Source organism: Gouania willdenowi, chromosome 10, assembly GCF_900634775.1.
Source record: "Gouania willdenowi chromosome 10, fGouWil2.1, whole genome shotgun sequence".
NCBI lineage: Eukaryota > Metazoa > Chordata > Actinopteri > Blenniiformes > Gobiesocidae > Gouania > Gouania willdenowi.
In genome coordinates, this window is record NC_041053.1 from 36,978,576 (window position 1) to 36,992,695 (window position 14,120).

The window sequence follows — 14,120 nt, forward strand, 5'->3', positions numbered from 1 at the left end:
AATCACATCGTAATGAATGTGAAATACTGGTTGTAAGGTATTTTTTTTTTTTTTTTTACTTTGGACTGTAAACGCTGTGTTTGGTAGCAGCTGCGTTTCACTCAGTACGATCAATTCTGTATGTTTAGAACTTGCAAGGAAACTTTAATCTTACTTTTGATCTCTAAGGTGACAATAAATAGATATAAACACTGGTTTAAATGGCTTCCCATGTTGTGAAAGTGCTGTTAAATCAATGACCAGAGGCTCTCTGCTTTCTGATCAATATCTTTGACCCACTTTTATCGAGCTACAAAGAAAAAGAAAAAAGTGAAAGTATTTCAGAAACTACTAGGGATGTCCTGATACAACTTTTTCACTTCCGATATGATACCAATATGGCAGCCTTTAGTATTGGCCGATACCGATGCCATATAAACACAAATCATACATACTTTTATTACTTATTTTGTAGTGTAGGATGTTAGCAAAGGCATGATTAAGTGATGTTACTCAAACAGAGAACAATAGTCAACAATTCAAGTTCACTTCAGTTATTTTTTTCTGTCAGTATATTGTGGGAACAATTGAGGGCGGGAACAAAAACAACAAAAACTTGTCGGAGCATTTATATTGGAGATTTTAGATGCAGTCCAATAAAATACAATATTCGTTTTCTGGCTGATATCGGACCAATATCAATATATTAAATTTTTCCAGATTTGTGACTTAACAAGTCAAATCGGGATAGAAAATAACCTCCCCTTCACTGGTAACTCCATCCATGGACTCCACCCCCAATCTGATGAAAACTTTTGCGAAAGTCTGCCATTGTTTTTCTCGCTAGTGAAGGAGTGATGGCTACCGGTAAAACTAAATACAGAACTTGCCTGCTGCTGGTGCCACGCCTCCACAGTGAACATATACTGTAGTGTCAGCACTATTTGTTCATGCGGAGGCGTACTCTGCTCATGTGGTTCAGCGCATTGGCAAACCTGTTCTATCATCTTGTATCACTGACACAATGCGATGCAGCGGTTGGAGAAAACAAATGATTTTCACCTTAAAAGCATTATTCCTGTAGTTAAAAGAGCAGAGGAGGAGGAGAAAGTGACTTAGCAGCTTTACACTCAGGTGAGAGTTTGAATGGCTGAGATAAACACAGACCTTAAAGCGCTGAGACGGACTCACAATAACAATCGACGCTTAAATAACCAAGTGTTTTACTGTAATGTGCTGTTTTTTTTGTAGCTGAAAACAATAACAGTGTAAATAAAATTGCTTTGGTGATCACTGATCACCCTGTAAAAGAGCAAGACATGAAGTGAGTCAGCGTCAATAGACACGCCCACTCATGAATATGCATAAGTAGGCCCCTAAACAGCCCATTTCAGAACTGCTCAGAAACTGTCTTTTCAGAGGCTAAAACTCTGGAAAACAGTTTGGGAAAATAAACCTCAAATACTATGTTTTTGGGGTTCTTAGAACAAATGGAGATGGGTGAAAAATAGCATAATGTGTCCCCTTTAAACCTTTTTTTTTCCTCCTATGCTTTATACTAAAATCCTAATGTCATTCAGTTAACTTAAACTAGTTTATATCTGAAATAATCCTGATGACAACATTTTTGACAAACACTAAATTGCATTTAAGTCGAACTAAATCAAAAAGTATTTAGCACCGTATGTTTCAATCAGTGGAACTGGCAGCAGATAAAGAAAAATGAGTGTTGCAAGTGAAAGTCAAAGTTGGGAGTGAGGGACCATGAAAGAAATCCTTGTCACAGACTAGGAGATTTATTCACATTTAATATCCCATTTCCTTCTGAGCATTCAAGCTGGTAGCAGGAGTTAAAAAAAAAAAAAATCATCTAAAACTGAAAAGGAAGTAGTTGGAAGAATTTTACTCTTGAAGAAAATCTCTTCCCAGATTGGCTGGGGTTTTTCACTTTTTTATGACTTGCCGGAAGCGGTTTGCTCCTACACACACATACACGCACACATGCATGCACACAGACACACACAGGAATAGGATAATAAGGCTTTTCTCACTTTGGCGTTTGCCGTCATGACTTCATTTATTTTCTGGCATGAGAAATGCTCAAAATACAAAGAACTAATGAGATGAAGCTTGATTATGAATTCTCTCCCGCTGCTGAATGAGTCAAGCCCGCCAAATGTCAGAGGATATTCTGTCAAAGGATATTGAGCAAACTGAAAATGTCAGCCAGCGAGGAGGAACGAACGAGATGCATAAAGAAGAAACAAAAGGATGAAAAAGTGGCACACGTGTGTGTGTGTGTGTGTGTGTGAGACTCAATTACAGAGGAAGCACCTGTCATCATTGTGATCCGCCATGTATTAGTTGTTCCGTGTAGTTTTAACCTGCATCCATTAATGTCTTTGAAATCCCTAATTTATACATTCAATTAGAAAAAGTTGTTTGAAATTGACACCAATTTTTGGTTAGAACACCCCACACTGACCAAATATAACAGCTGATTAGAAGTTCCTGCAATATGTGATTAAGTCTGATTTATTTGCATTAAATTGTTTGAAATGAATTAGCATTAGGGTCATTCAATGAGCTACAATAGCCTCATGTAAAGGATTTTCAATATTCACGAGTGGTGAAACGACCCCTAAGTTGGGGTTCAAAATAAAAATATAGAAATCACATGAAGAAAAGTGGTTTACAATCTTAATAAAGAGTCATATTTATACTATTATTGAAAACAGATCACATTTTTTTTCTTACATTCCAAAATGCAGTTATGGGACAATTAAAATGATAAAAGGTTTTTGGGGGGGGAATTTAAGAGTCTATCACCCACAAACCAATGTGTATATGTGACTAATCATTAGTGATGTGATCAGTCTATGTACAGTACATAGCTTAAAGCTGATTAAATTACAGGGAACTGAGCCAAGTTGTTTACTGAAGGCCCAAATAGGTTCCAATGTTGAGGAGCTGCCATGTCCACCAGATACAATGTATAGCAGATATTTTTGTATATTCTGATAGAGTAGGTGGAGCTGTATTACTGTACCAAATTTCAGTTTCCGATGTAATGTAGTTCCTGAGATAATGGAAAAAAAATAGGAATGCACGAAAATCAACAAATACCCCCCATTTTCCAAACAGTGTGTACAGTACAGTGTGCCTATTGAGTTATTAGGGAACAATTGGTACATATTACAGTGTATATATATATATATATATATATATATATATATATATATATATATATATATATATATATATATATATATATATATAGTATACTGCCCATACATCAACAAACTAGCAAATAATCATAAATCTAATTAAAAATCAAGATAATGTGTCATTTATCAAATGAACAGGTATCATGAAGCCCAGGACACAAAACACAACAAACCTACACGTCTCAAAAAAATAACAATATTTTAAACAAACCGTAGATTTGAAACCTTTCTGTATCACACGTCGTTTGTCGGGTTTCTTCATATTAAACGTTCTCTACTCACCAAAAGCAGTTTTAAACTCCTCCCTGGTCAAGTGCTCATCGTCGTTCACATCGTTGTACTTCAGCAGGTCAAACAGCGTGCAGTCAGACATGTCTTTGGAAAGGCCTTCATGTTTTATCACCTTCAAGAACAATGCAACAACGGTCTTAAATCATCATTTTATTATTATTGACATCATCATTATTATTATTATACATTTCCAATGTTGGTGATATATATTGCTTTTTAAATGAATAAATAAATGCAGTATTATTTATATTAGACAGACAAGAGCTCAAGGTAAATTTCAAAGTAAATTTCCTGAAAAAATTTGTCTGAATAAATTACACTTTAACATTTATTATTATTATTTCCAATATTGGTGATATCTATTGCTTTTTGCATGGGAGCAATTAAAACATACACAAACAAAAACAATATTAGAAGAGATTAATATTAATACAATAATTTTTAAAAAAGATCTTTCAGTACGTAAACACCAATTAACCATTTCTGGCAGACTTTATTTAAATAATTTAAACATTGCTAAAGCAGATTATTATTATTTTTTTTATTTTTGTTGTTGTTGTTGTTGTTAGGGTTGGAATTTTAAATGCGTTGTAAGGTTTTTTCTGTTTTCTTTGATCATATTTCATGGCGGTGGATATGATTCTATTTATGAAAGGATTTTTTTTTTCTTTTCTTTTGCCATTTTTCAAAGGCAACCAAAACTAAAAGAGCAGGAACAACTTCTCTCTGTGTTTCCTTTTGTGCAACACTGCACTGAACAAGAGATTAACCATGAATTTCAAATGAGATCAATGACTGTACCTGCTAATATTTGTGTCATTTGCACTGCTTTTCGAGGACAAGCTTTAACTTTTTAACTTTCTGCTGCAAACATTGAGTCAGGAAGGAAAACAAATTCGAGCCAAGCAGTGAAACTAAAAAACACTGTTCAGATTGTCTTGATAAAAGCAATCAGAGAGTGAAAACATAAAGATCTTTGTGTCTTGATTTGGACATAAAAACGATTTCAGAATTGAAACCAAAAGCAGTAAATAAGTCTGAAATTAAACTCCTACTTCTCCACCAGAAAAAAACTCATTAATGACCTGATCCATAATTACACCAAGCCACCCTTATACTATGGCACCTTCAGCCCACAACTGCCTTTGTTTATTAAGTGATTTCTCAAATTAATGAAGCCATTTCACAGGGGTATTCCCTGCATGTATCCCTGCAATCATGTGGGTATTTTCTTTGTGCATAAAAACCAAAACGGAAAGGTTGCCTCAGCATTTCATGCACAGAAATGCATAAAGGTTTGTGATGTTTCCGCATGCCGCAGCACGACTGACGAAACAACAAAAGCATGCAAAGTTATCTTTTGTACTTCAGAAAAGCAGGTCATGTGCAAACACTGGAGAACAGAACACTTTTTCCTGACTTTAGCTAACTTTTGCCAATAAATATAATTTTTTTCTTATTTATTCATTTATTTTAAATTTTTGCAATTTCTTTTCGACACTTATCCAATTTTTGTCCTTTAATTACTTTTTTGGCCACTTTTCATCCAAATAAGCTGACTTTTGCCCAATTAATACCACTTGTTTCCTCTTTTACTTACATTTAGCCTCTTTTTGTTCCACATTTTGCCCCTTTTCACTATTGTTTGCTAGATTTTTCCTTTTTCACTGTTGTTTACCACATTTTGCCCATTTAAGCTACCCTTTGCTATTAACAAACACCTGGTTCCTTTTTATTTGCCCATTTTTTGGACTGCTTTTGGCCCATTTTAGTCACTTTTCACTCTTTTCTTGCTACCATTTTGCCATTTTTGGACCATTTTAGGTAACCTGTTACAGGGTCTGCCTCCACTCGCTCATCAAAAAAATAAAAAATAAGGCCAGATGGCCAGTCCAACCCAGTCCAACCCTGCTATATAGTCATCTTAAAGATGTAAATGATTGTTTTAATCAAAAATAAAATTTGTTAAAAGTGAACAAAAATGGTGGAAAAGGTGACGAAATGACATTTGAAAAAAAAAAAAAAAAAAAAACAGAAATTAGTTAAAAGTTACAATTTAGAGTGGCCAAAAACAGACAGAAAAAGTGGTAAAAAGGGGTTCAAAGTGTCAATATTGGAACAATTAGTTTAAACTGTCAAATAATGGGCATGAGAAATGGCTAAATATGGTTAAATTTAAAAAAAAATAGGCATGAAATATGGTGAAAATAGGTTCAAAGTGACAATAATGGGTCAACATATGTGACATTAGATGGGAAAAGTGGTGGAAATGGTTTTTAAGCCCCGAGAAAGTCTTGCAAATATGCAGAAAAAGCATTGAAATTTGATGGATAAGTGGCAGAAATGGGAGTAATGTAGCAAAAATTCATTAAAAGGAGCAAAAAAAAGTGATGAAAATAGATTAAAATATCCAAGTTTGGTGTAGTTGAAGAAAAGGGGTAAAAAATTAGCAAAATCTTAGTTTCTTGAAGGCATCTTGCGACCCCCCCTCCCAGTGTCTCACAACTCCCTGAGAACTTCTGCTATAGAAGATTAAAGTCGGCAAAAGGAGTGAATTCTCCATCTGAAAGATTTGTGTCAAACAAAACAAAACAAGGAGTAAAAGTTTTCTTATCCAAAAGCAGAACACTTTTTATTCTAGAAACATGGAAAGTTATGTAGATAATATTAGAATATGAAAACATTTAAAAAGCATTTTCAGCTGAATCCTATTAAAACATATAAAAATTTGATTAGAAATTTCCACTGACGTAGTAGCTGTAACTAAAGTGACTTCAGGTAACGGGGATGGTTTGCTTGTGATGCACAGGATATGTTCTAAAGCAGCTCTTTGTGGAGCTGCCACAAAGGGAATCTTTTACAGCAGTGCTTGCTTGTCAAAGGGCTGCACACTCCCATGAGCACCAGGTTCCTTTGACCCACATTGCTTTTCAAAAGATCTACCTCCAGTGAGGTAACCCAGCTATCAGATAGAATATGAAAAGAGTTAAATACTGTATAATTACCAACATAAAAGCCACTGTTCAGACTATTCAGAGAAGATACTTGAATACATAAAGAGACATTTCAAAGTTAAAGCAGATTTTCTTTTTTTAAATTCATAATGAAGTTATAATTTTAATCGCGTATTTAATAATTAATTACAATTATTGCGTAATTATATTTTTAATATGTTGCTGTTGTACTCGTAATTGAATTGCAATTTAGTTCAGATAATTGACTTTGTAATTGTAATTTGCATGAACATTCTATAAAAAGAAAACTGTCATTTACAATTTAATTAAACACAAAACAGGAGAACATTTTATATTAATATAAATAAAATGTATACTGTATAATGTAAATAAATCCAGGGGTATACTGACTGAAAAAAGGATCACACGCCCACACCAAAAATATTAATATCAATATTTTTCATTGATTAGGAAGCCTAACAAGGTAACCAAGATAAGAGAAACAAATTGTACGATATGTTATATGTTTTAGTGTATTTTACAGCTGATTTAACACATGGGTCAAAACTGAGCCGTTAGCAAGAGAGATGCTAACAGAAAGCTAATACGAGAGGAAATTCACATTTTATGGGGTTATTTATTAAAGGTTCAGTAACTTCAATTGTAATTGAACTTTAGTAATTGAGTACATACTGTAATTGATTTTCAGAAGGAAAATGATCAACATTATAATTGTAATTGTAAAACATGCAGTAATTGTACACTGTAATTGTAATTGAACATGGTTAACTGAAGCTGTAATCGTAATTAAAAAATGTAATTGACCCCAACCCAATTGTCATGCATTCATTCATTACATTACATGGCTAGATGTATTCATTCCTATCCCATTGATCTTACCTGTGAGAGCTCACTGGTGCCAATCTGGCCGTTGTTATCTACATCAAAGTGTTTGAACATGGCATTGACCAGTTGTTTCTTGGCAGCCATGTTGTCCCTGTAAGTCCCATGCAGGGAGGGGCCCAGAAAGCGTTTGTCAAATAAATCCAGAATCTTGGTCTTCAGGCGTCGGTAGTCGCTCAATCTGCATTTATCGTCTAGAAGAAAAGAGAAAATCAAGTGAGATACAAAAGACATTATAGACTTGCATTGTCAGCTTGGTTGCTTTTTTGTTGTCTTAGTGGAGTTGAAGACCATTTAGTGGTAATTTCTTTTTGATAGAATAATCAAAGTAAATTAAGTTTTGTTTTTTTATACTTATATTTCAGGTTTTGTTGGCAGGACATCATCAGCTGCGTCTGGCAACAATGAATGAACAAGGGAACAAAGTCATTGTAAACTGTTCATAAATAAACACACATTTTTAGATGCACATAGTCTGAGGTTTTGTGATAGCTTACGTTCTGGCACATTTTAAAAAGTTTTGTTTCCAAGAAATACCTCTGGCACACTTGTAAGCACACACTCCCTCCCTCTCTTCACTCTTATCTTAATAGCGCCCAAGTATTAAAATGTGTTGTCAGTTTTGGTGTTTTTCTGCTCTCTTAGTGGATTTTAAGAATATTTAGTGGATACATGTCTGTTATATTAATCTACCTATAGAAGCAGAAATAAGTAACTTGTGCTTAACGCTCCCCCTAAAGGTCCCTTTTGGTTATGTCGCTGTCATAAACACTCTGCACCCCCCGCCGTCTGCCCCACCCCACAGATACATGTTCACCTTTGCTCTCCTAAGATAGTAGCAACTGATAACTGAAAAATCCTAATACAACAGTGACACTAAGGGTGCTTTCACACATATAGTCCCATGTAAACAGTATGAGGAAGATAGACAAGTAAAATAAATGAATGATGTGGGAGTAATACAGAAGGGAGTGTGGAAAGGTGTGATGTGTTTGTGTGTGTGCTGACAAAACAGCTCTGAAGATGGATAGATGGATAGATAGATAGATAGATAGATAGATAGATATTTGTGTGTGTGCTGCCTGATGGAGCGCTGGGTTGCGAGTGTGTGTGCGTTCCTGTTGCGCAATCACAAACACTGTCGTCGTGCTGTGTATTGCTGCTGAGCTGTCACTACATGGAGTTGCTCCGTTCCTCAGACAAAGGTCTTCTCTGCCTTTTTTTTGTTTGAGAAGTTTGAGAAACGTGAATTTGTAGACAACCGTGTGCAGCCATGGGTCTGGTCATAATCTAGCATTAGTTTGTAGTGGGCTATCATAAAGCAGTACGTCTAGCCACCGGGTCGGAGGCACCCCATCACCCCATAAACACTTGTATTACCCTCACAGGGACTACGAGAAGGATTTATTAAGGTGAAAAAGTGACTTAGTTCTGCTTTAATTATGGGCATTTTTGTATACATCTATCAGAGTTTTTTGGCACAAAATCGTCTTCTGCATCTGACAAAAATGAATGAAAGAAAATGGAACAAAGTCATTGCAAACTGTTCAGGGTAGCGTTCTTTGTGGCTAACTTAGAAATGTTTACTTAAAAAATAGCTCTGTGACACTTGTAAACACACGTTCGCTCCCTCTGTTCACTTTTATCTTCATAAAGTCCAAGTACTGGGATGTGTTGCAGGTTTTTGTTGTTTTTCTGCTCTCTCAGTGGGTTTTAAGACCATTAAGTGTGGAAATATTTGTTTTATTAATCTAAAACAGTAATAGTAGCATCGCATTATACCAACACCACACATTACTTTTGTCCTTCTTTGTCCAATCCTTGTAACTCCTTTACTTTTGTATTTCCTTCCTTACTCAGGTTTAACATCACCCTCTCATTTTATATCTTCCCCCTTTTAAAGTCTAGTCGATAACACAATGTAACACATTTATGTATTTTTTTGCAAGAATAAAACATGCACAATTGTTCTCAAAAGATAGCGCTGCATGTAGTGTAACCCATGACGTCATGGAAAAACAAAACTAACCAAAAAATGCTAATGCAAATTAGCTCACAGTGATTCCAATGCTGAAATGCAAAATTTCTATTTGTATTTTTGTACCTGAACAAAGTAGAAAACCCAAGGAACAAAATGTTCTTGTTCCTCATATGAGCGCTTACATTTGTGATTGTGCATCACAACACAAGATGCTAAGGTGTATTTTCTTGAGTGCACGTATACTGCCGCCTCATCAACACAAAGAAACTTCCTAACAAATCCTTTGCTCAGGTGTCAGGAGCAGAAAACAAGGTGGCATTGTTTTTACAATATGCCATCAAAGGCTTTACATTAAAGGAGGCGACTATTGACAGATGCAGTGGAGTTAATGTGGAACAAGAAAGAAAATCATAACTGGAACTAGAGGTTGACACGCGTCAAATCTATTTGTCATTGTCGGATTTGGAAGTATTTTCCAAATGAAAATTGTTTTATTAACTGCGTGGCTCAGGGCAGAGAAAAGTGTATTGTTTGATGTGATGTGACATTCTTGACACATTGTGTCACAAGATGACTGACTCGGGGAAAAACAAGTTGTTGTTACAACAACTTCTATGTGAAAATGTGCAACGTTTGCTGCATCAGAGGTAATTTCATTTCTGCCTCTGTTGATGATACTTTTTACCAGACTAAAATCAGACCAAGACTATAGGCAGAGGAGGTCAAATTATGTCAAAATATTACTTTGAATGAATAAAAAATAAAATCTAAATTAAAATTTTGTTGAATTAGTGGCTTACCTTTTCAGACTGGGCCCAAACACTCTGGATAATATTCAAATCACTTTTTAAAACATACTTTTATCGGAGAGCCTTCTCAGATTTCAAGAAACTTCTAACTTGTTTTTATGTTTCTGTTTCTTAAACTGTTTTAATCTCTGGCCAAGACTCTAAATCTTTTAGAAAGCACTTGGTAACAGTAACATGTGTTTTAAAAAGTGCTCTATAAATAAAGTGTATTATTATTGTTATTATTATAAAACTATTTGAACTTTAGCTGACTCAAACTAAAAAGACTTCAAAAAGACGAGATTTTCACCAGGCGACCAAATTTGTCCTCAAAAATAAAACTGTCGAGTATGAATAACGTACTAAGTGGAATAATGACAGCTGATGATTTGAAAAAAAAAAGGCCATAAATGAATATAAAAAACCAACAGGATGTCGTCATCAGAACCAAGAAGCTCTGCATTGTACCATTAACTTCTCCAACAAAATCTCAACATCTTGAGCAATCAGTGAGCATTTAAAGGAGACGCCTGATGCATATTTAACTCTCGCTATCAGTGCCTTCAGAGGGGCTCATGAAAGTTCTCATTATGTTATTAAAATTAATGAGCCACGTTTAACAAAGCCATGCGGTTATTTTTTTTTACTATTTTAATCATTAGTTTACAGTTATCTGCTGCAGCTGTAATATACAGTATATTATTATTATTGAAAAGTAGTCGTAACACTTTAACAGTAAGGGTTCTGATATCGTTCTTTTCCGTTTCTTGGGTCGAATATCAAACTAAACAGTGTGTAGAAATTACAATAAAGGTTGATAAGGTCACTTTCCGTGCATTTCTATTCCATACAAAGCCCCGGGATTTAAGTGATTCTTGCTGAGCAAGAAAATGAGGGGAATAATAGCCGCTGACCTTGATGTCACCTCCTCTTAACTCACATTGACAAGGAGAATTGTGATGAACATTATGGATCCCAGACGTTTTACTGGTTAATGGTTCACATTTGGAACAATTATAGTCTTGTTAAATGCTTTAAAAACTGTGGACACTTTTTGATGTTTTCTTTTACTTTTGCCTGTCACCACTTTCTTGTTATACGTTTAAAAATCTTTTCTTTACTTCTTGGTGTTAGAAAAAATGGTGATGAAAAATGTCATACTTCCTGGAATTATGACCTTATAAAGGACTTGCAGGATCCACAAATCTAAACACCAATGCTTTCCGGAGCAGTGCTTCAAAAAGAAGACACAAAGCCGTAAACTGAAGCCAGAACAGTCAGTGTATCATAAAGCAGGACCGTTTGGATAGGCATAAAGGCAAGCGAAAAATACTATAGTCACATATAGCAGAATGAATAAATAATGGTTCTGAAAAACTCATAAAATATGAGGGTTAAGTATTGTAAAATGAAATGCACCATATACACACGTGCACAAGAATATGCAGAGGAAAAAAAAACGGAGGAAATTAACAAAGTTAACATGAGAATAATATTATAATATTAGTAAAACCTTCATTTTACAGATGTTGTAATTTAGCATCTTTTTTTCCCTTCAAAACTGTTTTTATTACACATTTTTGGCACTTAATTAAAAACAAGATTTCCGCATTAGGTACAGAAATTATGTGCATTAAAAAAGAATAATAACTAACAATGATAGTAATAGTAGGAATAATGGCAAAATAGTGTTAAACAAATACTCAAGCAGAGCAATAGATATTAAATACCCATGAAATTTAAAAGAAGTGGGAAAACAAGAGAGAGAATGGGCATATAGATGCATATAGACACACACATACCCATAGATTTGTATGTATACACGTATAAATAAAGTGAATAAAATATACTTTTAATTTTTATTTTTGTAAATAAATATTTCATTTATTTACAAAATAAATAAAATAGACAAAATTAAAAAAAAAACACACAGCATACAGACATTTAGCATTTTATAAAAGGATTTTATGAAAAATGTTTTTCACCGCAGCAATGTGCAATACATGCATCACACCTAAAATAAAAAAAATAGTCTCCAACCTAATGGCTTCGTAATTAGGCACAGTTGTGGTGATGAGTCTGATTATGTCTATTGCAGTGAGAAGATAGGACAATGGGTGGGCCAGAGCATGCTACACGTAGCATGAAAAAGTCTGTAAATGAAAGCCAGCGTGACTGTGAAACTGTGAGTTAAAACACGGATGTGGTCACGAGTAATAAAAACTCCCCAAACTCAGTAAAATACTATATTTTATTGTAATTTATTGAAACAAGATTTTTTTATGCTGTAGAGGCCATTGTCTCACACTTCTGACAATAGAATAAAAATAATTAGCTCCATTTTACATAGGCTATATTTACTTACTATTGAAGTAATCACATAATAGTTGCATAGTATTTAAAAAAAATGAATAAATTCCACTTTAAATTTTAAATTTCATTCCACTCATTGTTTAGAAGTTGTAGATTAGGCCTTAGGGAACCAATGTACGAGAAACAGATAGGGGTTTAGGAGAGCCCACTGTTCCACAAATGAAACATCATATGAAATTATGAAGAGGGTACAGGACAAAAACGATTGGGAACCACTGTGCTAAAGCTAGTAGATTTCTTTGATTTCCACTTATTGGTCTTGTTTAAAACACATTTTGGTTGAAAAGACAAAAGACTGGAAACCAACGCAGGTGCTCACTGTTTTTTAGTAAAAGAAGCTAAAGATGAAACAAAAAACTGTTGTATAAAGAAGCAGTGTAGGCCTCATAGATCAATAGCTCAAAGATCATTTGATTGAAAAAAAGATGTAAAAAGTGGGAATGGCCTCTCGAAAATGTGTTTTTATCTCCACTGGGATGTAGAGTCCCGAAAACAGATGCATAGAAGTGTTTTTCCTTCATTCTTATCGTGATTTCTTGTGTTTCTGCAGCAGACAAGGAGCATGATGATTCTCTTGACACCATACATGTTCTAGTTTATTTTTATTCCCCGTGATATCACCTCACTTTGTTCGACATCCAACGTCAGCCATATTCCAGTAATTCCCAAGAGAAACATCCACCATTGTTAGCCGTAACTTTCAGTGAAAACACCAGAATTGTGTTGGGTCAAACACAAGAAATCAAGAAAATGATTTCAAATGTATTGATCTATGAGGTCTACACTATGGCTGTATTCAAAATAGCATACTCAGTACTACGCACTACAAACTCAATGAATATGTACTGTCTACCATATACTGTAAGTATGGTTAGGAAGATTAGATAACCATTTCCTCTGATGTATACTTCCAAGTTTCCCAACCTACAAAAAAAACCCTGAAGCACTGAGGCTAAATATTTCCATTGATTCTCCACTTTTGAAAGTTCTGAAAGCATTTTAAGCGAGAAACTGACCAAGAAGAATATCAACATGTGCTCATTTGACCCATAAAACACTCGAAAACACATTTCATTCAGACATTTCGGAGATTTTTGGAGACCCTCCATTGTGCTACTGTCAAAACTTCTTGTTAACTTCAAAACAAGAGCCCGTTAAAAACTGATGGAAGACGAAAAGAGATGATTTTGTTTTGAAAATGGGATGTTTGGTTTTTAGCTTCAGGTTGAGTTAAGTATGACTAGTGTTCCCACCATACATACTTCAAAAATGTCCTGATATAGTATACATCTGGGTATTTCTCACATACGCAATCCTTCCAAACTATCTAATATAAACGCACTACAGTACATACACATCAGACTCAGGCTGTGTTCAAAATCACATACTAATGTACTACTCATAAGTTTTTATCTGATAAAACATTCTTGTCACTTGCAGCTCTACTGACTGAACCAACATGAACTTCTCCAACTCCCACTTATTAGTCAAGAAGCATTGGAAACTAAGTCTTTGAAGGAGCTGTTTTAAAGTTTCCCGTTGCTAAACTACTTTTATAAATTCAATTCAACATTTTCGTTGAAGTCTTTAAGTTCAAACGGTATCATTAATTTGACAAGGATAT

The 14,120-nt window shown here is 34.6% G+C and overlaps 2 protein-coding genes across 2 annotated transcripts in view; both read right to left on the minus strand.

Annotated features, from left to right (window-relative positions):
* The window catches only part of anxa5a (annexin A5a), a 1,189,405-nt gene that overhangs the window by 592,358 nt on the left and 582,927 nt on the right, over positions 1-14,120 (minus strand). The gene's annotated exons all lie outside the window — the stretch shown is intronic.
* fstl5 (follistatin-like 5) overlaps positions 1-14,120 on the minus strand; it is a 266,604-nt gene that overhangs the window by 112,647 nt on the left and 139,837 nt on the right. Inside the window, exons 5-6 of the mRNA XM_028458956.1 lie at positions 7,352-7,548; positions 3,489-3,609 (exon numbers count right to left, since the gene is read on the minus strand). Of these exons, the coding sequence (XP_028314757.1) occupies positions 3,489-3,609; positions 7,352-7,548 (318 nt within the window). The remainder of the gene's footprint in view (positions 1-3,488; positions 3,610-7,351; positions 7,549-14,120) is intronic.